Here is a 26,832-nt window from a genome sequence, read left to right as displayed (position 1 = left end):
GAGAATGTCCTCTTGCTAGGAATTGCATGATTCCAGGAAGACTACAGAATAACTCTTTCCTTTTTGAATTGTCCACTCCGGTGGTTTAAGGGCTTCCCAGGAAAGGAACGAATGTTTACTTAATCATTCCTGGTTCATTGGACAGAACAGAAGAAGTGTTTCACCCTTCTAGGCTTCCCTCCCCTTCCTCTTAGGGTCAGATACACAGATAGGAATGTGTTCTAATCGATACTTGCCAATGCTTTGCTTTTAGGCTTTTTTTACAGAAAAGTACTTGCAGGAGCATCCTGAAGACCAGGAGAAGATCGAGCTGCTAAAGCGACTAATAGCGTTGCAGGTATGTCCAGGGCAGGTGTGGCTGGACAGCTCTCCACGCTCTGTGGGCGGCCACCACACACAACACCCAGATAGTCGCTAGGGCATCCATCTCCAAGCGCACGTTTAGGGTTACTTTTTTTTTTTTTTTTTAACCCTTGGAATCACAACCTATCTATTTATTTGGCGAAGCAACATAGGAAGAACATTCCATTAGACTGCAGTGTTGAGAGGGGTCTTCTTAGAGGGGAGATTAAAGTCCCCAAATCGGTTTGCTGGCTTGTGTTTCCAGGTGAGAGATGTCGGCCTCAGTTTCTCTCTCTCTCTCTCTCTCACTACTTCTGTGAACAGTGGGAGGAAACGCAGCCACACAGCTCAGTCCAAGGTGAAACTTACCAGTTACTCCTGCATAGAAAGGCCCCCAGGCTCACGTGGATTTGCCTCGCCTGTCAGCCCTTCCCCTGGTTACTTGTATCCCCAGTGTGCAGATCCCTCTGCATCTTTGACCCAAGAGCATCCAGTTCCCAAGCTTTCCACGGAGAAGCAGTATTTTCGTTTGAAATGTGCTGTGTCTACCGGTTTACTTGTCCATCCCCACCTTCCATCTTTCCCCAGCATCCAAATCTGAACTCTCCCTCTTCCTAAACAATATCCTATTCCTTTCATGCCCTCCTTCCCAGATGCCCCTGCTGACAGAGGGGATCCGCATCCATGGGGAGAAGCTGACGGAGCAGCTGAAGCCACTGCACGACCGGTTGTCTTCTTGCTTCCGGGAACTCAAGGAGAAAGTGGAAAAGCTCTATGGGGTTATAACACTGGTAGGCTTTGTCTCAACAGCCTATGAGCTTTTTCTAGTCTCTTCTACCATTTATGATATTGATCCGTTTTTCAGATGCCAAATGAGTCAAAGTAGCCTAGGAATGGCATGCAAACCCTGGGGCAGTTCGGAGAAGGCATGGTCCACTCTTGATAACCTTCACCTGTTGTTGTGCTGGACAGCGGCTCTTAAACTTGAATGACCGTCAGAACCACCTGGAAGCTCGTGAAAACAGATTGCTGGGCCACATCAGTAGGGTTTCTGACTCACTTGGTCTGGGATGGGGCCCAAGAATTTGCATTTCTAACATGCCGCCAGGTAGTGCTGCGGGGCTAGGCACCACACTGTGAAAACCACGCTACTAGAAATTGGGGTTTCCTAATCCCAGACACTGGTTATTCCTGTCCTGTCTAGCCCAACTCCTACAGTTTTTCCTAATCTTTATTTTTTATTTTGGTGAAATGTTCCTACTCATCACACCTTCAAAGGGGACAGAGAATTGTGAATTACATTTGACAATGCATGTAGCTGATGTCATGACTTTTTTGGACAGTTGTAACATTTCTCACAGCTACAGTTTTCTTTTTTTCCTCCCAAGAAGTTGGGTGAAGTGATACATGGGTCAGCCTTTTCTCTCCCACAGTTGATGGTATGCTTGGTTCCAGCTTCATTTAGCCACTCTTTTTTTTTTTTTTTGCGGTACGCGGGCCTCTCACTGTTGTGGCCTCTCCCGTTGTGGGGCACAGGCTCTGGATGCGCAGGCTCAGCGGCCATGGTTCATGGGCCCAGCCGCTCCGCGGCATGTGGGATCCTCCCGGACCGGGACATGAACCCGTGTCCCCTGCATCGGCAGGCGGACTCCCAACCCCTGTGCCACCAGGGAAGCCCTAGCCACTCTTTTTAACATGAGTTCATCCTGCTCTCTTCAAATGTTGTATTCTTGAACCCCAGATTTTCAAAAATCCTCTTTCCTCCAAATCAAGGCTCTGCATTTCTTTTCATGTATTCCTGTGCCCTATTCCCGTACCTCCATCTCTGCTACATTGTTCTCCCTAGTATCTTTTTGATCATCTCTCCCAGTCACCCAAGTGTTCAGTCATGCCTTCCCACGAATTTACCTCCTAACCTGTTGCCAGTTAAGAGTTTTCTTTTAGGAACATTTGTCTTTAACACAAGTTCCTAGATGGCGAAGACTTGGCTTTCACTCAGTGAGTTTAGTTTTTATTAGACCCAGGCCAATATTAACATTTGAATTTGATATGGTGACCTACTGGAGACATTTCTTATGAGAGTATATCCGTATTCCTTTATTTCCTAAGATTCACCAGGATAAGCTTCAGGTGTCCAGTTTCAATCTAAAACTTTTCTATTAGGCCAGTATTCCGATTTTTAAATGGCCTGTAGAAGCTAAGCTGGAGAAGCAGACAGAGGCGTTTGCTATTTTATTGATGAGTAATGAACATCTTGGTTTCCCTCTCTCATGAGGCTGGCAGAAAGTTAGGGTGAATTTTTCTCTAGTTTTAGAAACAAGGTAGGCTTAACCGAAGTTGTGTTTATAACTAAGAATGTAAGAGGGGTGGGGGAGGGATGGACAGGGAGGGTGGAGAAGGGATGGATTGGGAGACATGGATGGATTGGGAGTTTGGGATTAGCAGATGTAAGCTAGTATATATAGGATGGATAAAGAACAAGGTCCTACTGTATAGTACAGGGAACTATATTCAATATCCTGTGATAAACCATTATGGAAAAGAATATGAAAAGGAAAAAATGTATATATATTTAACTGAATCACTTTGCTGTACAGCAGAAACTAAAACAGCATTGTAAATTAACTACACTTAAATTTTTAAAAAATGGAGAGTTGCTTAATATACAGAAAATGAACTCACAACCTACATGCTTAAATGTCAGGATGTTGTGATATGCAGTTACAAAGTATCTCGTATGTCATATTATAATAAACAAAATAATATGTCAATAAAATCTTTCAAACTACAAAGAAAGAATACAAGTATTTGCAATATTTAACAACCGACGCAGCACAGGCACCAACCCATCAGAATGGGGTGCCAACCCCAATACAGGTGGGCACTCACCACAAACCACCAGGGGCTGCGCCAGTTCCTAAGGGCTGAATTCCAGGCCAGCTAACCATGAGGGGTCATGTCTCCTTTAGCCGCCCAACTTGACGGAGAGGAAGCAAAACCGCACAGGGTCTATGTTGCTCCCCTACATCATGTCATCCACACTGCGGAGATTGTCCATCACCTCGGTGACGTCCTCTGTGGTCTCCAGCTCTTCTAACTCATCTGATAACGCTCCTTCCAGACCAGGATCTGATGGGTAAGGCTTCCATCTTTAATTGCCAGGAGGGGTGAGGTAACTCCTTCCTAATGTTTGTCTTTGGTCCCCAAAGTGAGACTTGGTCAGTGTGGGTGCATCACCTTCGTAAGGGAAATCATTCACAGTACCTGGGTTATTAGTTTTGGGGTCTTTCTCATCATCTTCGTCATGAGGAATATCGTTATTTACACGATAGTAGCAACAGTTATGAAAAATGGGGAAAAAAAAAAATCACCCATAATGCTATCACACCCTATGACCCAGCCAATCATATCCTATTTTGTTTCTTTCAGAATAATTTGTAGTTATTGCTTGACTTTTTTGTTTCAATTTTTAAAAATAATTTTTAAGTTTATTTTATGAGTAGGCGATGTAATCACATATGCAATTTCAAAGGTACAAAAGGACATATCGTGAGAGGCCTCCTGTCAGTCCCCGACTCCCAGCTCATCAGTACCACTCTCCAGAGGCCAGCAATATTAGCATTCAGGTTCATGTCCGTGGTGCCTTTCCAGCAGCTCTTTATCTGTACAGAAGCAGTTCCTAAATCTATATCCTTCGTCACACGTTTTTTATTTATAAACGGCAGCATATAATACTCTTTGCCTTGCTTTTTAAAAAATTAATTAGTTTATTTATTTATTTATTTTTGGCTGCGTTGGCGAGCGGGAGCTACTCTTTGTTGCAGCGCACGGGCTTCTCATTGCGGTGGCTTCTCTTGTTGCAGAGCATGGGCTCTAGGCGTGTGGGCTTCAGTAGTTGTGGCACACAGGCTCAGTAGTTGTGGCTCACGTGTTCTAGAGCGTGGGCTCAGTAGTTGTGGTGCACAGGCTTAGTTGCTCCACGGCATGTGGGATCTTCCCTGACCAGGGCTCGAACCCGTGTCCCCTGCATTGGCAGGCGGATTTTTAACCACTGCGCCACCAGGGAAGTCCTGCCTTGCTTTTTTCACTGACTAGATCTTGAAATGGACTAGATCTAAATGGACTAGAAAACTCCATTTCAAAACTGCGAGAGCCTCCTCTTTCCTTTGAGTTGCAGACATCTCATGATTTCCCTACCCGTGATACACTCCATCATTGTCTATTGATGGACATTTGGTTGATTTCAGCCTTTTACTATCACAGTAGTGATAGCAATGAGTAACCTTAAAAATATATTATTTCGTTAATATTCAAGTATATCAATATGAGAAAAAGTCCAGAATTGAAATTGCCCTGTCAAACATATATAGCTGCAGTTTTCAAAATTATTCCTAAACTGACTTTCATAAAGATTATACCCATTTACAGTCCCATCAGCAACACACAAAGGTGCCTGTTCACCCACATCTTGCCACCAAATTGTGTATTCTCAGGCCTTTTAATTTTTACCAATCTGATAGGTGGAAAATATTTTCTTGGCCTAAGGCTTTTGTTTGGTTGCATATTGGTTTTCTTTCATCCCTCTTGTTTTGTTTGAGGTTGAGCATCTTTTCATTTGTTTAGTAGCTTGTATGTATTTTATTTTCTGTGAACTGTGGTCAGATTTTTTTTTTTTTTCTTTTGCGGTACGCGGGCCTCTCACTGTTGTGGCCTCTCCCGTTGCGGAGCAATAGGCTCCGGACGCGCAGGCTCAGCGGCCATGGCTCACGGGCGCAGGCGCTCCACGGCATGTGGGATCTTCCCAGACCAGGGCACGAACCCATGTCCCCTGCATCGGCAGGTGGACTCTCAACCACTGCGTCACCAGGGAAGCCCTGGTCAGATATTTTGTGTACATTTTTCTGTTGGATATTGACCCTTTGTGATATGAGTTGAAATATTTCCAATTTTTCCTTTGTTTTCTGACTTTGCTTCTAATTTTTATCTAGTTATGCTGATTTTTTTATGCAGTCAAATAAGTTAATATTTGATCTTATGGCTTCTGGATTTTATATCATAAAGGCCTTCCTCACTTTAAGACTACAAAAAGCCTAATTTTAGGTTTTCACTATATAATAAAATCTGTGATTCTTTGCAATTTATTTTAGTATAAAGTGTAAGGTATAGAGCCAATTTTTTTTCCCTACTTGGCTACCCAGTTCTCCCTATAACATTTAGTGAGCAAACCATCTTTTCTCTACTGATTTGAAATGTCAGCCTTATAAAAAAATCAAATTCCAATATGTTCTTTAGTCTGTTTGTAGACTTTTCCCCCATTTCTTAGATCTACCTGTGTGGTTCATGCACTTGTTCTAATGCAGTTTTAATTACTATAGATTTTAAAGGTTTTTAAATTTCTAGTAATTTTTTTTCAGAATTTGGCTAGTTTTACATAGCTCATTTTCATATTAACTTGTCTGGAATCCTGTTGTTTTTATTGGGATATGTTAAATTTATGGATTGAATTTAGAGCTTTTTGATATTGAGCCTTCTTGCTAGAAACATGGAGTGCCTTTCCATATGTTCAAATTTAAAATATTTTAAAGGAGTGAGTTCATAATTGTGTTCAAGTGGAAAAGCATGACATGTACCATTTTGTGACCTATTGCTTAATTTTATATACATGATGAGTATTTAGCATCACTGTGTGTTTTAATGTTGAATATAAGTTAAGTCCATTGACTTAACACTTATTTATAATTTTGTAATTCCATATTATAATAATCATATCACAAAAGTAACCTGTCCAAATGGGCTTCTACCTGGAAATTAAATATTTTATTTATGTATTTATTTATTTATTGGCTGCATTGGGTCTTCACTGCTGCATGCAGACTTTCTCTAGTTGTGGCGAGCGGGGGCTACTCTTTGTTGAGGTGTGAGGGCTTCTCATTGCGGTGGCTTCTCTTGTTACGGAGCATGGGCCCTAGGCACGCGAGCTTCAGTAGTTGTGGCATGCGGGCTCAGTAGTTGTGGCTCATGGGCTCTAGAGCACAGGCTCAGCAGTTGTGGTGCATGGGCTTAGCTGCTCTGTGGCATGTGGGATCTTCCCAGACCAGAGCTTGAACCCATGTTCCATGCATTGGCAGGCAGATTCTTAACCACTGTGCCACCAGGGAAGCCCTCAAATATTTATTATTTTCTAAATGATTTATCTATCCTTTACCATTGACATAGATATCTTTACACAGCTGCAATTATAGCACAGATTTAGTTTGGTAATTTGCTTTTCCTCTTTGTCTTTTTGTTATAAGCATTTTCCATATTGCTATATAATTTTATTATTAGTTTTTAATTATCACTTTTGATGGCTCTCTACCATTACATCATATGAATGTGCCATAATTAATTCTTCTCCCTACTATAGAATGTTTAAGCTTTGTCACTCTTTCTAAACAGATAATCATAAAAGTTCATTATAAATTTAATATAAAGACATTTAGGGAGTTCCCTGGTGGCCTAGTGGATAGGATTAGGCGCTTTCACTGCTGTGGCCCAGGTTCAATCCCTGGTCGAGGAACTGAGATCCTGCAGGCCCCTCAGTACGGCCAAAATTTAAAAAAAGAAAGAAAGAAACAAAGAAAATTAAGTTGTTATCAATATAAAATGCATTTATACTATTAAGAATTGTAACAAACGTGTCCATATATAGCTTTACAATTATTTAGGATATGGTCTCAGATCACTTCTCAACCTTTAGGTTAAGATGGAGTGTAGGCTTTACTTTCCCAAAGCATATATTACTTATTCAGGGAGTAATATTTTTTACAATTCTTGATATCATGCAATTTTTTACAATTCTTGATATTGCATGCCAATATGCAATGCCATATACAATGTATGAGTGACTATATAATTTTTCATAATATAGTCACCCGTATTAGGTATTTGGACTATTTGGACTATTTTTAATCTTTTGAATTTGGACTATTTTTAATCTTTTGAATTTGAAAATATTAAATAATACCTGATTCATTTGTTTATTTTTTTCCCATCTATGTTTTTTTTTCATGCCATAAAGAGATGCTACCAACTTTGTGGCAAGCATAGAAGTTCTGTTCTGTTCTCTTTTCTTAAACTCTGTCTCATTCAAAAGAAAAAGTTTTCAGGCAGCTGTTGAAAATCAGAGACACCATAATTGCTGATCCATTAGGTCAGTAAATAGAGAGCAGGTGCCCAGGGTTCTGTTTATCTCATGACCTGGGGCAAAGTGGGTTATTGCTCTTGCCCACATTTGCCCAGTAAGGTGACATCATTGATACCATTTTCTAACATTTATTCAGGACGTTTCTTTAAAGCATCTCAAACTGATTCACACCCAGTGGCTTCAATTCTCCTACTAGCTGTGTTATGTCACAGTATTCATGAGAACTTTCATGGTGACTATTGGGTGTGCAGTCTGCAAAGGCGCACTTCTTTCTTGGTTGGGTGTATCCATCCTGTTTGGCACATGGGAGGCTGTGGCCCAGAAAGAGAATAACTTTATGAAACACAGTGCATCGTGTTAAGGGAAGCTGGAAGGGCTTGCATAGCAGGTCAACTCAGTACATGCTCAGAGCTCCAGCAAAGTAGGGGCCTCAAACCAAAATCTTTTTTTTAAAAAAATTACTCTTCGGTATTTCAGGAAAATCATTGAAATAGTCAGTGTAAGAAAAAAATAACACGCACTGTGGGACTACACTATCATTATTTTACTGTTTAGTTTGGTTCATAATTAGGCCCTACTGAAACTCACATTAGGGCCTAGATCTTTGCCTGTAGATCTAATGACCCACAGACGCTTACCTTCATTCTCAATCTCACAGGTAAAGTAATAGTAGACCCAGTAGAATACTGGATTGTTGTTTTGTTTTTTTTTCCCTCCCTGACCAGCTACTGTTTGAAGTGATTCTTTTTGTTTGATTTGGCTTGGTTGGTTTTAAGAATAAAAGCGTCTGATTTGGAATTTAGTTCTATGATTTTTTTTAAATTAGTACAGATTTAAGACCAATAACAGTGAGTGGCTTCTCCTTAAATATACTAATAATTGGAAAATACCAAAAAATTGCAAATTCAGGAATGTAATATTTTAAAAATAATAATAATAACAGAATATTCAGAAAAGGAGAGAATAATTTGAAATAAGAAAGAAGAAGAATTGTAGTCTAGAAGCATCTTCCATTGTGACTCCAGTGGTTCTTTAACCAGACTTTCCTGCTACTTTCTCATCCTGTATCTTCACAGAAGAGGGCAAAATATTTTGTAGAAAGTGAGACCTAAAGTATTAAAAAGCTTAAAATGACTTAAGAAGTATATCAGCCAAATACAATGAGTGAATCTTGTTTAGATCCCGATTCAAACAAATCACTTGCCAAAAAAATTATGAGACAGGAAATTTGAACACTGATTGGATGTTTGATGAAATTAGAGAATTATGCACTTTCTTAGGAATGATGATGGGAGTGTAGTTTTGTTACGAAGATGAATCCTTGCCTTGTAGAGATATGCACCGAAATATTTATAGACGAGATGTGATATCTAGGAATCGCTTCCAAATAACCCAGTGTGGGGTGAGGATTATGACGGGGTATATATGAGAAATAAGATTGGCCATGAGTTGATCACTGTTGATGCTGAGTAATGTACACATAAGATTTATTATATTCTCTTGGGGACTTCCCTGGCGGTCCAGTGGTTAGGACTCCGTGCTTCCACTGCAAGGGGCACAGGTTCGATCCCTGGTCCGGGAACTAAAATCCCGCATGGCACACAGTGCAGCCAAAAAAAAAAAAAAAAACAGTTTATTATATTTGCTCCACTTTTTAATGTTCAAAATTTTCCATAATAAAATGTAAAAATAGTCTGCCCCCTCCAGTGATCTCATTTTAATATTTACATATTTAATAATTAGTGATGCTAAGTTTTTAAACAATTATTTGGATTTCTTTTTTCGTGAAATACCTGTTTCACTCCTTCGACAGTTTGTATAAATTGAGCTACTCATATTTTTTTCTTTTTGATTTGTAAAAGTTTCTTATACATTAATGATATTTGCCATCTAAAATATGTACAGCAAATAGTTTTAGTTTACGAATGATGCTTTCTGCTGAACAGAAGCTTTTAATTTTTAAATACTAAAAGCTGATAGCTGTTTTTCTGTTGTCTTATTTCATATCAAAGCTTTTTCTTAAAAAAAAAAAAAAAAAGTAGGCTTTATTTTTTAGAGCAGTTTTAGGTTCACAGCAAGAATGACCAGAAAGTACAGAGAGTTCCCATGTACCTCTGCTCTGGACACACCCAGCCTCCCCTACCATAAGCATCCAACACCAAAGTGATACATTTGTTGCACTTGATGAACCTACATTGACACATCACAATCACCCAAAGTCCATAGTTTACGTTAGGGTTCACTCGTGGTGTTGTACATTGTGAGTTTTGATAAATATATTCACCACTGTAGTATCATATAGTACAATTTCACTGCCCTAAAAATCCTCTGTGCTCTGCCGACCTATCCCTCCAAACTTTTCATTTTTATGGAGTAAAATCCTCCAATTTTTAATTAAACCAGAACTTACTAAATACCCATTTAGAAGCTATAAGCAATCTATACATCACAAAGGTAGGTTTTTAACCCCTCCCCCCTTGTTTTTACATTTTGCCACATCATTTCTCTCTGTCTCTCCCCCCAACCCCCAGCCTACCATCTGAGAGCGGGCTGCATACACCATGGCTATGGAGCAAGCAGATCGTCTTACTGTAACCACATACTACATTCAGTACAGCCTATACATTCAGGAAATGTGACATTGACCCAATACTTAAAGCTACAACCCATATTCCAGTTTTGTCAGTTGTCCCAGTAATGTCTTATAGCAGTTTGTGGTACAGGATCCAATCAGGATCACATATTGTATTTAGCCATGTCTCTCTATTCTTTAATTTGAAATCATTTCCTTAGCCTTTCCTTGTCTTTTGTAATGACTTTTTTTTTTTTTTTTTTTTTTTTTTGCGGTAGGCGGGCCTCTCACTGTTGTGGCCTCTCCCGTTGCGGAGCACAGGCTCCGGACGCGCAGGCTCAGCGGCCATGGCTCACGGGCCCAGCCGCTCTGCGGCATGTGGGATCTTCCCAGACCGGGGCACGAACCCGTGTCCCCTGCATCGGCAGGCGGACTCTCAACTACTGCGCCACCAGGGAAGCCCCTGTAATGACATTTTTGAAGATTATGGGCCAGTTATTTTATAGAATTTTTTTTCGTTTGGGTTTGTCTGATGTTTCCTCGTGCTTGAGAGTCAGGTGATACATTTCTGTGTGATATGTCCTTTTCAGGTATCATATCTGGAAGCACATTACCCATTTGTCCCTTATTAGTGATTTAATTGATCCTGTGGTTAAGATTTGGTCCATTTTCTTTTCTATTTTTAAAATAGTACTTACTATTTTTCCCTTTGTAATTAATGAGCAATTTATGGGGAGATATTTTGAGACTCTCCTGTTTCTCATCAGACTCTTCTCCTCTATGTATTAACATCTAATTATGGTTCTTGAGTGAATCCATTTTCACTGTGGTGCTTGAAAATCTATCACTGTAATTAAAAAACATTTGAGGAGTACTCCTATATGCTAGGCACTGTTGCAAGCGTTCTGTAATCACCCTATGAGGTAGGTACTATTATTATCCCCATTTCACATATAAGGAAACTGAGGTATGAGAAGGTTATCTGCCCAAGGTCAACCAGCAAGTCAGTGTAGGTAGGATTTGAACCCAGGCTGTAGGGCTCCAGAGAATGTGCTATTATCCACTACATAAAGCTGCCTATTCATCTTTTACTGTGTGAACTCTGTCTTTACCTCTAAGTTTAATAAGACATTGTCTTCGTGAGATAAGATAAATATTCACTAGTATTTTCTTTCCACACTTGGACGGCCTCATTTCTGTACACGTAGACCTGGTGATATTCAATTGGCAGTTGGAAATTCAGATTACAACCTGAGAACAATGCCACAGGTTAAGGTTCGGCTGGAGAGTCATATCCCCTGGTCTTTTTGGAGTCAGTTTTTTGTTTGTTGGTTTGTTTTAATTTTTATTGGGGTATACCTGATTTACAACGTTGTGTTAGTTTCAGGTCTACAGCAAAGTGACTCAGTTATACATATATATATTCTTTTTCATATTCTTTTCCGTTATGGTTTATCCCAGAATATTGAATATAGTTCCCTGTGCTATACAGTAGAACCTTGTTGTTTATCTATCCTATATTTACTAGTTTGCCTCTACTCCCAATCCTTCCCTCCCCCACCCCTGCTAGGTCCATCCTGGAGCCCCTTTTGGAGCGCAGGGCCTCGTCAGGGGCCAGAGTGGAAGATCTGTCCCTCAAAGAGGACAGTGAGAACCGGATGAGCAAGTTCAAGAGAAAAGACTGGAGTCTGAGCAAATCCCAGGTCATCGCAGAGAAAGCATCAGAACCTGATCTGATGGTAAAAACAAACAAACAAACAAACACCTTAGATCTGCCAGTTTGCCATTGCTTTCCCTGGAGCCAGGCATTTCACCATTTACTTAACAGCTGTGAGTCACCAGACGGAAGCCTAGCATGGTTTCTCAGGACGCAGCAGCCTGCGGTAGGGTCAGATCTCAGATGGTGCTAAGAAAAACACGTACAGAGATCGGAGCCTCTAAGTCAATAATGGCGCAAGATTTATGCACAGTATAAACCCGTGGATTAATGGCTGGAGTTGTGGTTCTCGCCACTGTGGTCCATGACTCCATCCAAACATTGTCGCTTCCCTTCTTTTAGCTTAAAAAAATAAAAGGTACTTGATTCTTCCATAAGCCACATCAAGTTGTTAAGTGTGGCAGGACCTGCTCTCCCTGAGAATCAGGGTGGCTCATCTCCGACCTAAATGGCACAGTCCAACTGTGATTAAAATCAAGTCTGTGGCCGGCCAGAAAATAGTCTATGGTCCGGTGATCCCCTGTTAGTGTCTCTGCCCTGGTACCCGCAGCGTGCCGGTGCGGTAAGCTTAGAAAGGGCTCCTGGAATTTTTGCCCTTTAACGGTTTCGGCTCTGCTGATAAGGTTGTTCTGAGCATGGATGAGCCTGGCGTGCCTCACCGTGAGAATGTTTTGCTGTGTTTCTCCCCACCCCCGCTGCTAGAGCCCAGCCAGAAAAGCACAAAGGCCAAAGAGTCTCCAGCTGTCGGACAATCGGCTGACACCGTTTCATGGCTCTTCCCTGCCTCAGTCAACACCCCTGAGCCCACCCCCGCTCACTCCTAAAGCGACCAGGACCCTGAGTAAGTCTTCCTGTAGACACCCCTTCTATTCATTTTACTAGAGGATGGTGTATGTTGATGAATCTGGGCCATTTTTAACCAAGATAGCCACAAGGTGTATGAGATGATCGTCAGGTAGGTTCAATTCAGCGGTAGTGGGTATAATTCAATTAGATTAGGGTTTGGCAAGGATCCTTAGGTTGCTGAGACTCATTAAAGTTTTCTACCCAGGGGGCCACAGGGTTTCACTGCCCCTTTTCCAACTGTGATGGTATAAATGAGGTAGATCCGGACTAGTACTAGACAGGAAGGGGGTAACTTTGGAAACTATTGGGCAGATAGCTGTGTACTTTATATGGAGAAGGGTCCAAAATAAGGACAAGAAATAGACCCATTCAGTAGACTACTTACAGTCAGGCTTGGGGACTCAGCAATACAAAGCCTGAGAAGAATTACAAGGACCGCTTAGTCCAAAGGGATGATGGAGGGGTAGTTCTTCACATCAAATGGGAGACAGTAGTCAGCCGAGTGTCAGAGATAATCAGACAAGTTTTCCTGGAGGAAGTGGATATTGCACCCTTTAAATGATAAAACTATGACAGTTCAATTTAACCAATATTTATTCACTACCTAGTATGTGATAGATGCTTTTTCTAAGGACTTGGGATATATCAGAGAACAAAGTAATACCCTAAGTTCTAGAAAAGAGTCTCATCTTCAGCTTAAGAGTAAAAACCTTCAACAAAAAAAGTGAGATTTTTGCTTAAGAATTTCTGGTGAAGCTTTCAGATAAATGAAAAGTGCTACATCTATCCCAAGGCGTAAGAGGTCTTTTTCATTCTGTCCACAGAAAGTGTAGAATGTGACCGTAGCGATTTGCCTGACCAGGTGGGTTTAGGTGTTACCGTGGCCAGCAGAAGTGTCATGAGATCCCTTGGTGAATTTTTCTCTCTGCCTTCCTCTACTTTGTGTCATTTCCAGGCTCTCCATCTTTGCAGACAGATGGGCTGATGACTGCTACAGTCCCACCTCCCCCTCCACCCAAAAGCAAGCCCTACGAGAGCAGCCAGAGGAACTCCACAGAGGTAGGGGGGTGACGGCAGACGTTGGGGCCACAGAGAGCCTACTGCTCATGGGAATGCAGCATTGGATTTCCCAAGAGTTTTAGTAGGCAGGTTTTCCCATCAATTTGTCCCTCTAATCGATTCTTGGTTCATTCCTGAAACCATAAAGAGAGGGGAATTTTCAATGGGAAGGAACAATACGCAAGGAGACCTTTCATCAGATTGAAGGTACCTCACCCCGGGCCCCGGGGGGAGTGCAATAAGAAGTGAGTTCTCGTTCACACCTGAGGAGTTTACTTCTTCTGAGTGAGTGACAGTCATTCTGGAAGGGGCCTCCGATGGGTTTCCTTCATTCATTCAACACAAATTTATTGAGTCCCTACTATACATACGCCAAGTATTGGGGATACAGCAGTGTTAGTGTATATCTGATTAATGCAAGGGAAAGGGGGAGATTACATCAGTCTGATTTCCCTTTTCACCAGCAAAGGCTGTTTAGATAAACTCAGATCAGTGAGAAGCTAACGCAAAATGTTGGAAATGTGGAGTAGAAGGCAGAATTAGGAAGAAAGGTAAGACTCACTTCTCCTTTCGTATGTCTGCTCCACCAGATTGCAGCCCCACTGCCTGTCCTAAGAGAAGCCAAAGCCCCGCCCCCTCCACCGCCAAAAGCTCGGAAGTCGGGCATCCTTTCTTCTGAACCTGGATCCCAGTAAGGATCTTGTCCTCTCTCTGGAACTCTGATGCCTGGGAGCTGGCCTCGCGGAGGCAGTGTCCTCACGGGTCCCCTGCTGGCTGCCTCTCCTCATCTGGGGTTGAGGTTCACCTGCTCAAAACTGGTTTCATTCTTTAGAAAGCTTTTCTTTGATCGATGCCCGAGGCCATGCCATATCTCCTCCAGTCCGTGAGGAATCCCGGAATCGGCCGTACCCCGTGTTTCTCCCTCACCATTATTACATTTCAGCCTCCAGCACAGTGCCACCGGGGTCTACGAAAGCCTGGATAAGTTCATCAGTGGTGGTGGGAAAACCCCAGTAACCTATTCCTTGGAGGAATTTTTTGCTTTGCTTCTGAAAAGCTGTGCTCGAGATGTGGTTTTCTCACGTGGACATACCTTGTTCCATACAACATATTGGAAGAGACCAACATCAAGTACTTTGGTAGCCGGAATCATCTGTCTTTCTGAGGTCTCCTGTGTCTCCTCTGTGGAAAAGAACATCTTTTTAATGGAAATCGGCTGCTTTCAAGTATGAATGGCTATCATTATCGAAAGAACATGGACTCGGTCGTGAGCCCTGAGCACCTGTGTCCCCCCACCCATCTGTGACATGGAAAAGCTTCCCTCCTTCCCCCCGCCCCGTGCCAGGAGTTCCCTCACACTCCCGACTAATGGTCCTAACTGCATGGCAGTCACTCCTTCCTACCAAGGACTCCTGAGGCTCTGTCTTTTGCACACAGTTTCTTGTCCTGTTACCTCTTCTGAGCTCAAATCACTGGATATAAGGGACTTAGAAGTCCGGATTGAACTGCTTCTCTTCCACATCCCATCGGAGTGGCTCGGCAGGCCCTGTCTGCAACCTGATTTTACCCTGGAGAATACAATGCAATATCTCGCTTTGATTATTTATTCCTCTTGATTGTGGAATTAATTTGATGACACGTTCATGGTACTCATGTCAATCCTCTTTTCAGAAGAGAAAGTGTGGGGTGCTTCAGAAGATCAAATATTGCCACCAGATACACAAACAGCCACACAAAGTTATAGACCTTTTGAGTTGGAAGGGCCTTAAAGCTCATAGAGGCACCCTCCCCCCCTCATTTTGTAGATAAGGAAATTGAGGCTAAACACAGAAAATCCTACTACAGATTCTTTCTAAGAACCCAGCTTGTGCATTGAGGTTATACCCAGATAACGTCTCTAGAAGACAACCCTGACAAATTCTTCAATCCCTACCCCTAGTTGGAACAACAGTGGAAATGTCCCAGATGTTTCTATACTGTTTGGGTGTTGATGGCAAAATAGAAACCTTTTTGACTGCGGATGCCCTGGGTCAACCTGTGGGTATGCTCACCGGGGGCTCTTCCACAGCCTGGCCAGGTCCCCTTTCCTTCGAGGTAGACAAGAAGGAGAGAGAGATTTCACGTCTGAGAATTTGGGTTTGCTTGCCTGCGTCTTCGTGTGTCGGTTTCACCCCTTTTAGGAGAGCCATGTGAATTCATCACAGGGTCAGGGAAGTAAAAACCTCTGAGATGTGTCCAGGGTTACTGAAGACATGAGTGTGCATATTTAAAAGTGCCACGTTCTTTCCTTGACTCCTCGCAGGAGCACCTTCAGTGTGATGAAATGGGAAGAAACCCAGGCTCTGGAAGTAACCCGTTGGGGTTTGAATCAATCCAGCTATGTGCTCTCAGCTTTGCAAACTCCCTCAAATTCTTTGAAATTGTCTTGGGTTTTCATGTCTTCACCTTTCAAAATGGGGACCATCCCTACCATGCAAGCTGCCTTGGGGTTCAAGTGAGACCAAATACGTGAAGTAAGTCCTCACGAAATGTGCCTTTCTTGTCTCTGCTGGGCCTGGGTAAGACCTGGAACTCTCCACGAGCATGATTGATGTTCCTTTTTTTTTTTTTCAAAGATAATTTGGAAGGTGGATGCAGGTTAGTTCTGCACACAACAGTCCCTTTCCAAAAGGTGGCCTCTATATAATTATGTATGACTAGAGACAAAGTGTTAGTAAGACCTGGAGTGGGGGACTTCCCTGCCAGTCCAGTGGTTAAGACTCCGTGCTTCCAGTGCAGGGGGTGTGGGTTCGATCCCTGGTCAGGGAACTAAGATCCCACATGCGGCGCAGCTCGGCTGAAAAAAAGACCTGGAGGGGATTTTAAGTGGTAAGAAAAGAGCAGGAAGGGACAATGTCTGCAAGGCTGACATGGTGCCTGGAGCAGCTTCTGAGAAGTTGCTGGGCAGACTGGCTGGAGGGGATTCGTGGGCTTCACCCTGCTTTCCAGGCTGCCGTTAAAACAGAAGGACGTAAACTGGGTCACAGAAGAAACAAACCTGAAGCCTGTCCCTTCCGAGCTGTAGGGATGAGTTGTGAGCCTGGTCTTTGGTCAGAGGCTGGGGACATCGGATACACCAGTGCCCAAATATCTTCCCTTTTTTAACGTAACGTTTTCCCATAGGATTCCCTTTCCACATCCATGGAAATCCTAGATCTCTCCTGCCTGAGTACAAAGGATTCCAGGTAATGTTGTGAATAGTAGGTCACAGGGGACACTGGACAGTTCATCTCCTTGGGAAACTATTAGGTCAGAAAGAGTTATATTTGACAAAAGATCCTAACGAATGTCTGTTCTGAAGTCAAAGAGGAAAACTGCAAAGAAATACCTTAGGATTACCTTAAATGTAGGAGAGATGAGGGGCAGGGCATAAAAAAAGAAACAACTGGTCTTTATATTCCTTGATAAGAACTGTGAATTATTGAAGTAACCCCCAAATTGTCACAACTTTTGTGGATGTTGGTTTATGGGATTTTTTTTTTTTAATCCTTTTTTCCCCTCTCTCTCTATCCTGGTGACTTGTCTTCCTTTGAGATTTTTTTTTTCAAGAATTGTTTTCGTTCAACATATATTAAGCTCTTACTGAATGCCAGGCACCTTCCTAGACTCCCAGGCTGTGGCGATCCAGTGTGTTCTAAGGGAACAGCCCCGGGATATAAGGACTGCGGTGTGCCGTTGGATTGGCAAGAGAGTGGGGAACTCTCTTTAGAGGAAAGGGAAACCCTAAATCGGGCTGCTGGGCCATGGGTTCCCTCCTCCTCCTCCACCTTCATGCCTCGATTCCAGAATTACAGTCATTTTCCCCTGTCAGAGAGACCCCTTTAAAACAACGGCCACCCTCAGATCCCTAAGACAAAACCAGCGATAAAGCAGGATCTGAGATAATCTCTCTTTGCTAACTCTTCCCAAGCTTCAAGGGTCCTGCCCCTCTGCTTGCCCCAGATCGTGGGGTGATTTCTTGTTTTAAAATTAAGACATAACTGGGACTTCCCTGGCGGTCCAGTGGTTAGGACTCCTTGCTTCCACTGCAGGGGACACAGGTTCGATCCCTGGTCAGGGAACTAAGATGCCGCAAGCCACACGGCGCAGCCAAAAAAAAAAAAAAAATTTAAGACATAACTTACATACAGTTAAGGGCACAAATCTTAGTGTACAGGTGGATGCACTTTTACAGTAGTGTCTACCCATGTCACCACCTCTCAGATCCACAGGCTACTCCCAGCCCCACAGAAGTTTCCCTCGTGTCATGCTGTCATTTTATAAAAGGTACTTAGAAGGCCCTTCAATATGTACTTCCCTTCCTCTCACTTCTCAGCTATAATGAAAAGGGGAGAAAAACCCCACCATCAACACAAAACAAGACTGTGAAGGGTGTATCTTTTGGCAGGTCAATTTGTAGTCAGTCCCTGGACCTCAGTTTCCTCATGAAATCATATATATTTGAGGTTACATGATTTTTAGAATCCTTTTAGCCCTAGCTTTTATTCTAAGTGAATGAAAAAGAGAGTCAGAAGAAACCTAAGTTTCTCTTCAAAGGCTTTTAGGTCCATACTCCATGACTAAGTGGGATTGTGAAATTAAATTGGAAAAGGTAAGTTGCTCTTTGGGTGGGTTGAGAATGGAACCATCAGTTCTAATCTACAAAAGGAAAATGTTTTCCTTTCAAGTTGATGACTTCAGGCTGACTCCTACAATCCAGCCAAGGCTCGTCTCCTTTATATGCTGCCCAGATTCATCCAGTAGTGAAATTTTGTGAGTTGTTCACCCAAACTTTGTCAAAAGCTCAGTTGCCTTGATTTTGTAAACTAGTCGGATTTCAAACATGAACAGTTAAGAAGATGTGCGTTGAAGTAGAAAAATTTTGTTCACATTTGCTGTTATTTATTTTTTAAATTAAAAATGAAACTGTATTTTAAAGTTTATTGTGTATTTAGTTGATTATTACCCTTATATTAATGAAATGAACTCATTCCTGGACTTTTCCTCATTGACACATCACACCCACCATCTCTTCTGGTCTCATTTAATTACTGGTCCTATTTGTTTAAACTTGTTCTGTGGGATCATGGAGTCATCTTTGCCTGGAAGCAATAAAAACGTAAACTATTTGGTTTTTACTTTACCTCCACCCACACCCCGTTCATCCCTTGGCATCTGAGCTGACAGTTTACAACAATTTATTTAATACGATTAGTATTAAATAAGTATAAAATAAATCCTATTTCTTCACTCGTTCACCATGGATAATTAGGCAGAGTTAAAGGGAAATAAAGAGGTTAAAAGGTATATCAAATAACTTACATTGAAAGGATGGGAATGGATTCTCAAACCAAGTTCAACAAAGGAGGTTGAACCCGGGAAGAGGCCACACCCCAGACCAATTAGATCAGAATTTCCGAGGGAAGGGAGTGGGACCCAGGCATTAGTATTTCTTTTCAATCTCTCCGTGTTATCCCAACGTCAGGCCAAGGTCGAGAACCATTGCCTTAGAGGAAATAACAGCTTTAGCAAATCAGTGTTCGAGGTGCTTTTCTTAAACTCCCTGCTGGTGGTGAGTCAGATTGGAAAGAGGGGGCAGCCTCACTCCGGTTAGAATAGCACCACTGTCTTAAGTCCTGGGTTGATGCATGGATTTTTTTTTTTTTTTGAAGAACGTGTCCTAGTACTCTAAAACACATGCAGTTTATTGCCTTTCAGAGCAATGATGCTGCACTGTCTGTGTACATAAGAATCCCCAGAATGCTGATTAAAAATGCAGATGGCTTGGGCCCCAGAGGGAGACTCTGAGTCAATAAACCTGGGGAATCTTTTTGAATCTTGGGTCCCCACTGAGAAATAAAACTTTAGAGCATCTTCCGCTGTCAAGATGTGTACGTGCTGTTACCTTGTGCAGTGATTCTTAGCTTTTTTTCCAGTCACCTTGAGGATACTACAGCTTCTATCTTCAAGCCGTTCTTTCTGTGACTTGATCGTTTAAAGCCATCTATGTTTGAGAACTCGTCTCATTAAAATGTATCATTTGGTACGTTTCCCCATCCTTTATTTTGAAAGGCTGCAGACTTTTTTTGAAGCTATGTTTCCCCTTTTTTTATTTGGAAAGGTTTCGGACTACTTAGAAGTTATTCAGATTCAGCAAAGTGTTTATAATTTTAATAAAGTGGTCATTTTCTCTCCTTCCCCTTAGTCACTTGAGCCATTTGAGAATCAAATACTCAACATGTTCATCCCAAGCCTCTAACCTCAGCATCGGGGAGCTGAATGAGTATCATCTTTACATCCCAGTCAGAGAGGCCCACAGCTACCTCCGAAGAAATTGTCCCAAAGACACGCTCTGGTGAAGGAAAGCTGATGTTCCCAACAGGATGTATTAAATAAATGGGTGTGTGGCCTTCCTCTTGTGATGTGTTAACTAACGCAAAGATTGTTTTTATAAAAACAGAAATAGTTCCTGAGTGATTGGCGACTTTGAGCCCCTTATTCTGCCTTGTAAGTATTGATTAATGAAATAATGCAGGTTTGCCTTTTGTTCCATAAAGAAACATAAGGTAGATTGTAAACCACATGACTGCTTAATTTTATTAAAATGAAATTGAGGTAGTTCTTTGATTCAGTTTTAGAGATTCCTCAATAGGAGATACTTGGGAAATCTGTTGTATGGTAGTAAGTATATGCTTTAAAAAGTAAGGGTTTTCTCTCCTGTGGAATGTTTCTGACCCCTGTTCCAATTCCTTAGCACAAGTCCTGCCCTTTTTTGAAGGGGTGGAAGAAGGCTCCATCTTTCTGATTAAAAGAGGAAAAAAGGCTTAGACCTTTGCCGTGCAAATAGAGGCACAATTTGTTGCTGTGACATCAGGCAAGTTATCTGAGATTTGGGTTTTTCAAATGGCCTCATAGCCACTGGGGAATTATGAGAATAAATGAGAAAGCTAGTGTCATAGTGTCTGGGACATCATGGAGAAATGGTCACCAGGAAAACTAAGTTGACACATGAGCCCCAGTAACCAAATAACTGGGCTTCCAAGCCCAAGCTCATTGGCTGTCATCATAGTGCAATACAGGAGCACTTGACCTTGGAACCCAGCAGAACCAGGTGGGTCTCGTAAACTCTCGGAGCTCTGGTTTCCTCATTTTAAAGGGAAGACAATATCTACTTTCCAAGGCCGATACAAGCGTTAATGAAAATATTTATGCATCTGTCTAGCCCATGCTGGAGAATGAGCGGTGGCCGTGCTGTTTGACCAGGGGACACGGGAACGCCTGAATCCTGTCTTCAGCTGACTACAATCCATATGTTTCTTAAGAGAAATACCAAAAAGCTCAGACAGGTGAATGCTATTATGTTTAGGCCTTGGTCCAAACCTCAGTGTGCACCGCTCGCTCTGATGACCTTGGAGGGACCACGTGGAGCCGGAAGGAGCATTGGACGAGGCCTCCTTTCCCCAAGGCCTCTCTCAGGTTCCGGTTGACTTTCAAAGAGATTAGAGACAATCTGGAGGGGAAGCTTTGGCCATGGCCCTATCTTGCTTCTGTAGGGTATGGTCAAAGAGAAAGCTACCACCCCATAGAAAACTGGATTGACTCAGTATTGGCCAGGGACCAATTGTCCTGTGGGTTCAGGGTGCAGGTTGGTGGTGGTGGAAGTGAGCCATGAGATTCCTTTAGTCAACAATAACGGTGCCTTTGCGTTATCTCTCCTGTCCTCTGCCCCCTGTCGACACACTTGGGGGCTTACAATGTCCCACCCCGACCAGAGTTCTGAGGTTAGAGAAAGACTTCACATTTATGCCACTTTATTCCCAACACAGTCCTTCATCATGTGCAACCTGGCATGAGAATTTCTGAAATTCACACAATTTACAGATATTAAATGGGTCACAGATTTCAAAGTCAGAATTACACTTGTGTTGTCAATTTTTCTGGTCCAGTGGATTTACATCTTCGGCCCAGTTTCCTCTTCGATCAGACTTTCCTGAAAAATATGTGAGTAGCAAATATATTAATGTTGCTTTTCTGAGCTGAGTTTCATTATGTTTGAACATTTTAATTTCTGAACTATTGATATAGAAAGAATAGATCGATTTGTTTTTGCACACTAGAAAGTGCTGGAGAGCTAGATCATGTCTTTATAAGTCGTTTAATAAGCATAATATCTACATTAATAGTTTAAAGGTAGGATGTGAGGACAGAGGTGAAAAAAGGTCTGATCCTTTGTGTTTTTTTTTTTTTTTAATGGCTGCGTTGGGTCTTAGTTGCGGCATATGGGATCTCTGTTGCAGCGCGTGGGCTTCTCTCTAGTTGTGGTGTGCGGGTTTTCTCTCTCTAGTTGTGACGTGCAGGCTCCAGAGCACGTGGGCTCTGTAGTTTGCAGCACACGGGCTCTAGTTGAGGTGAGCGAGCTCAATAGTTGTGACACGCGGGCTTAGTTGCCCTGAGGCATGTGGGATCTTAGTTCCCCAACCAGGGATTGAACCCACGTCCCCTGCATTGGAAGTCAGATTCTTTACCACTGGACCACCAGGGAAGTCCCCGTCCATCTGCTATGAATCCAGTCTTTGCCTCAATTCTGTCTTTCTAATGTCATGTTTGGATAATTTCATTCCTTGCTATTAGTTTTATCATGAGGTAAACAGGATTAGAAAAAGAAAGGAAATAAGTATGTCTGTCCACTTTTTCTCTGTCCTATGGGTGTAGAAATTGAAGTCAATGGAGAAAATAAAAACGATTGCTCATCTTTGTATATGACATATTCAGGCTTTTTCTGCTTCTGGGCATAGCTGAAAATTAACTGTAATGCCTTCTAACTGCTGTAAATAAGTGGACCATGGAGCTCAGAGAACATCAGAATTGAATTCAGGTTTCAATTTCTATATTGAGTTCTCTTTATACATTTTTTAAAATCAAAAACCTACATTGGGTTAGTAGAGTTCCATCTTGGGTGGGAATTTGGAAAATTAGTATTGTCCAGTCAGAAAACTGGAAGTCAAATCTGTGGCTCTGAATTATAAATTTACTAGTTTGGGAGTTTTTATTCCAAAGAGAAAGAAAATTAATTAGAGCACCATTTTTGATTTCTACATTTCCCAGGGAGAACCGTGTTATACCAAGAACTGTTGAAGAATCCAGTGGAGAGGTGTGGATTAGTCTAGAGAAGAATAGTCTAGAGAGTTTGATGAACATACTTGAAGAACTGACATGTAGCAGTGGGAAGAAACTTGTTTTGTCAGTCATCCCATAGGCTAGAGCTGAGATTAATAGATAAAGGTCCCAAAGAGATTTCAATTTAAGAAAAAAAGAAAAAGGGTTCCAATCATTATTACTGTCTAACCACTGAAAAGGGGTGTTATGGAATGGCAAGGGCCCAGTACAGGAGGAATTCAGGCAGTCAGGAAGGTAAGCCCTGCAGTAGCTAGAGATGGTTGTCCTAAGTGGACGACCAAAGTGGTGGTGCCCAGGGCCCATCCATCTCTAAAGCTCCATGTTATTAACCCTGTAACTCACCAGAGCTCCTTTCAGGTCCCCGAGTGGAGAACGGCGCTGGTGTATGGTGCACTCAAAGCGCTGAGGTTCTGCTGGTTGATCCACCTCTTTGGCTATCTGCAAAAACAAGAATGTGATTCTTGGAGATGGAGATACAGACGTGAAGTGGTATTTTCCATTTCCACCAAAAGCTGTGTGTGGGAAGTGAAGTCAAGGGGGTTGTGGGACTGAGAACGCTGAGACTTGGGATGGAGACTTTAAAAGATCATAGAAATGCTGTCAGACACTTCTACAGATCGGTGTGCAGTTCTGGAGGAAATGGGCCATAATAAGGAGAGAGGATATTTGTCTCCCTACAGTTGATGAGAATGAAGCACTTCAAGCCTCATGACGGGATGGTATACAAAAAAATGCAAGAGCTTATAGTTTTGACGAAGGTTGATCTTATTTTCAAGTTTTTACTAAATATGTCCTAGTTAGAAGAGAGTTGCTTCACATATAGTCTGTGGAGAGGGGATGTCAGATTCTGGGCTTCTTTGTTTCATACTAAATTATCTTTATTATTTCTCCAAAATGAGATATTTCTTTTCAGTGAAAACTAAATGGTTTTAAGTTTCTCTAGCTATGTTTCCCATTCTCAGCTCTATATTGAGTGTCCAGCCCTGAATCATTCATCCTTTAGGGCCTGGTTCTTTTCCCATTAACTTAAAAAACAATAACAACTGTCTTTCATTTATCCACTGACATTTTTTTGGATTAAGCAGCCAGGATATATGGTTTCGCTCATGTGATCCTCACATGGCCCCAAGAAGTCACATTTTATAGATTAAAAAACCCAAGTACCTGTGTCAGTTCTGGTACTAGAACTGAAAACTAATTTCTATGGAATCAAATCCAGCATATTTTCCAGAATGTATTTTGTCTTCTTGAGCTTGCTAACTCCTCTCCTCTAGGGACCTCCAACTTCTTTGCTTGAGTGTCCATATCATTAAAAAGAAATTGTAGGGACTTCCCTGGTGGTGCAGTGGTTGAGAATCCGCCTGCCAATGCAGGGGACACGGGTTCGAGCCCTGGTCCGGGAAGATCCCACATGTCGTGGAGCAACTAAGCCCGTGCGCCACAACTACTGAGCCCATGAGCCACAACTACTGAAGCCCGCGCACCTAGAGCAAGTGCTCCTCAACAAGAAAAGCCACCACAACGGGAAGCCCACGCACCGCAACGACCACTCGCTGCCACTAGAGAAAGCCCGCACGCAGCAACGAAGACCCAACCCAGCCAAAAATAAATAAAATTAAATCTTAAAAAAAAAAAAAAAATTGTAGAGCATGCACCCTTGATAAGGATACTTATTTATGTTATAAAAATGTACTGCTGACCTAATATCACAGATATTTTTAAAACATGAAATTACAAAAAAAAATAGGCAGAGTTCTAAGATTTTCTTTCCAAATCCCAAAGAATCATCTTGTACTAGGAGACCTTGGCTCCGTCCACTTGTTTCTAATTCCTTTGGCAAACCTGTATCCTCAGAGTACGACACACCCCTTTGCGCTTGCTTATTGGTCTGGGGATTTTTCCTGCTCTTTGTCCCATTAGTCCCTGTCTGAATTGAAAGCAGGAATGGGACTTGACTTTGGAAGTGCCTTATCACCCCCGGAATACCTAGGTTGGAGCCAAGAACCGGTAGCACTGTTGGACGCATGCAGGATGTTGGCATCGTTCAGTTGCATCACGTAAGCCATGTCTCATTTTGAAGCTCAGAGAAACTTACCTCTTGGAAAGAATCAAGCACGTTTTCAGCATTTCTCTTTCCTCCGGGGCGTAATCCATAGGACCAGTGCTGGCTGGAGCATCCCACCACACAGAGAGTCAGCAGAATAAGTCCAGCTAGAAGTTTTGGACTCGGCTCCATTCTGAGGAACATCAATGCGACCATAAAAATAGACCCAGACTGGGTTGAGCCAAGACTCCTTTGGTGAAAAGCCTAACACTGGTGTCACTAACCCGGCAGAAGACGGAAGTGGGAGTCATCTATGGTTTTCACATGCAGGTACTTGCTTGCCTTGAGTTTCCTAGCCACTGGGGACAAAATCACTCCTTTAAACTCACATGTTGAGTGCTTTTTTGAACTAAACCTTTTATTTTTTTAGAACTAAACTATTTTAATGTGTATTATTTACTTGGTTATCCACAACTCAGGATTCCTCCTTTATCAAATTCACTTTTTGTCTTCAGATTCCCCAGTCCCGCCCCGTGGTTGGTTTTCAGTCCTGAGATAAAGAGAATCGGGCCATCTGCTCTGAAAAGGGGCTCCTACTAGGAGTCTCTGGCTAATATAAGTTGCTTGACATTAAATGGCTACCCTATGGTGCTAATTACATTTTGCCGAGCATCTGTCCTCTAGTCTTCCACACACTGCCGCTGGCTGGACCATCTGTGAGTGTGAGAGAGGAGTCCACGCTTTTCAAAGCACGGGGTTCCACACCAGCTGCCTCCGTGGCCAAGGCAGCCTTGAATTATTGAATTACATGTGGAATTCTCACAAAGGAATTTTCACTGGTGGGGAAGGGGCCAAAGACAAAATCAAATATTGGTTGATGAGCTGCTTTGATTCCCCAAAGTCTGGATCTCTGTGGCTGAAGGTGACAAGGATCAGGAAGGCCAAGGTTTCTTTAGACACCAGGTGGCCTTAGCTCTTTTTTTTTTTTTTCTTTTTTTCGGTACACGGGCCTCTCACTGCCGTGGCCTCTTCCGTTGCGGAGTACAGGCTCTGGACGCGTAAGCTCAGCTGCCATGGCTCACGGGCCCAGCTGCTCCGCGGCATGTGGGATCCTCCCACACTGGGGCACGAACCCGTGTCCCCTGCATCGGCAGGCGGACTCTCAACCACTGCGCCACCAGGGAAGCCCCAACCCTAGCTCTTATAAAGTGCCCTATAGACAGACAATAGCATGCAGTCTACAAACAGTGCTAGAAATACAAAGCATTTTACCTGTCTCAGAGCAAAGAGTCCCCCGAAATCCCAAGCTTCCTTTGGAGTGTGTTGAATCTGACTTTTCATTTTTCTAGCTTCCTTTTTATATGAAACTTTTCCAGGACGCTGAAATCTTCCCTGCTGGTTAATTGCACAGCACGTGGACTTTTATTTTATTTTTAATAGTAAATACTTTTTAAGCCTCACATAAAGCCCTTAATGTTGTATGTAATTGGAACACCCACTGGTGTTATCTGTTAAATTTACTTAAATCTTGGCCATTAAAACCTCAGCTAAGACTACTATAGCTGAGGCCACAATTCAAAGCAATTAAAATCTAGCTAGGTAGGATCCCCTTGAGGAAACTGACAGACATATCAAGAGTTCAAGGAAAATAGCTGTCTTAGAATGTCATGTTAAACGCACACATAAAAACTTTCACGGAGGAGGCCGTGCAGTAATTGTAGAGGTTGAGTCAGGATGCCTGGGATCTGGTCTCAGCTCTTAGATTCCTCGTGTGTTAAAAGGAGCTGATTTATAGGCAATAAGTGATTATTGGTACTATTCCAAGCCCATATAGGATCTCTAAAGTAGGTGGCGTTGAGTTTGAAAATTCC

At 42.4% G+C, this 26,832-nt stretch overlaps 2 protein-coding genes across 2 annotated transcripts in view; one reads left to right on the top strand and one right to left on the bottom strand.

Annotated features, from left to right (window-relative positions):
- Positions 1–14,417, top strand: part of DOCK5 (dedicator of cytokinesis 5) — a 154,398-nt gene extending 139,981 nt beyond the window's left edge. The window contains exons 46-52 of the mRNA XM_065879847.1: positions 254–337; positions 996–1,133; positions 3,312–3,478; positions 11,671–11,839; positions 12,520–12,658; positions 13,619–13,722; positions 14,313–14,417. Of these exons, the coding sequence (XP_065735919.1) occupies positions 254–337; positions 996–1,133; positions 3,312–3,478; positions 11,671–11,839; positions 12,520–12,658; positions 13,619–13,722; positions 14,313–14,417 (906 nt within the window). The remainder of the gene's footprint in view (positions 1–253; positions 338–995; positions 1,134–3,311; positions 3,479–11,670; positions 11,840–12,519; positions 12,659–13,618; positions 13,723–14,312) is intronic.
- A 7,157-nt stretch (positions 14,418–21,574) lies between these two features.
- Positions 21,575–25,165, bottom strand: GNRH1 (gonadotropin releasing hormone 1). Its single transcript, XM_065879467.1, has 3 exons — positions 25,013–25,165; positions 23,260–23,355; positions 21,575–21,730 (listed from the first exon to the last, which is right to left on the bottom strand). The coding sequence occupies exons 1-3, from the start codon at positions 25,163–25,165 to the stop codon at positions 21,692–21,694; spliced, it is 288 nt and encodes a 95-aa protein (XP_065735539.1). The 3' UTR covers positions 21,575–21,691.
- Positions 25,166–26,832: the final 1,667 nt, after the last annotated feature.

The sequence above is a fragment of the Phocoena phocoena genome, chromosome 6 (genome assembly GCF_963924675.1).
Source record: "Phocoena phocoena chromosome 6, mPhoPho1.1, whole genome shotgun sequence".
Classification (NCBI taxonomy): Eukaryota; Metazoa; Chordata; class Mammalia; order Artiodactyla; family Phocoenidae; genus Phocoena; species Phocoena phocoena.
The sequence above is the reverse complement of the archived record's forward strand: the minus strand, read 5'-3'. Positions and strand labels throughout refer to the sequence as shown.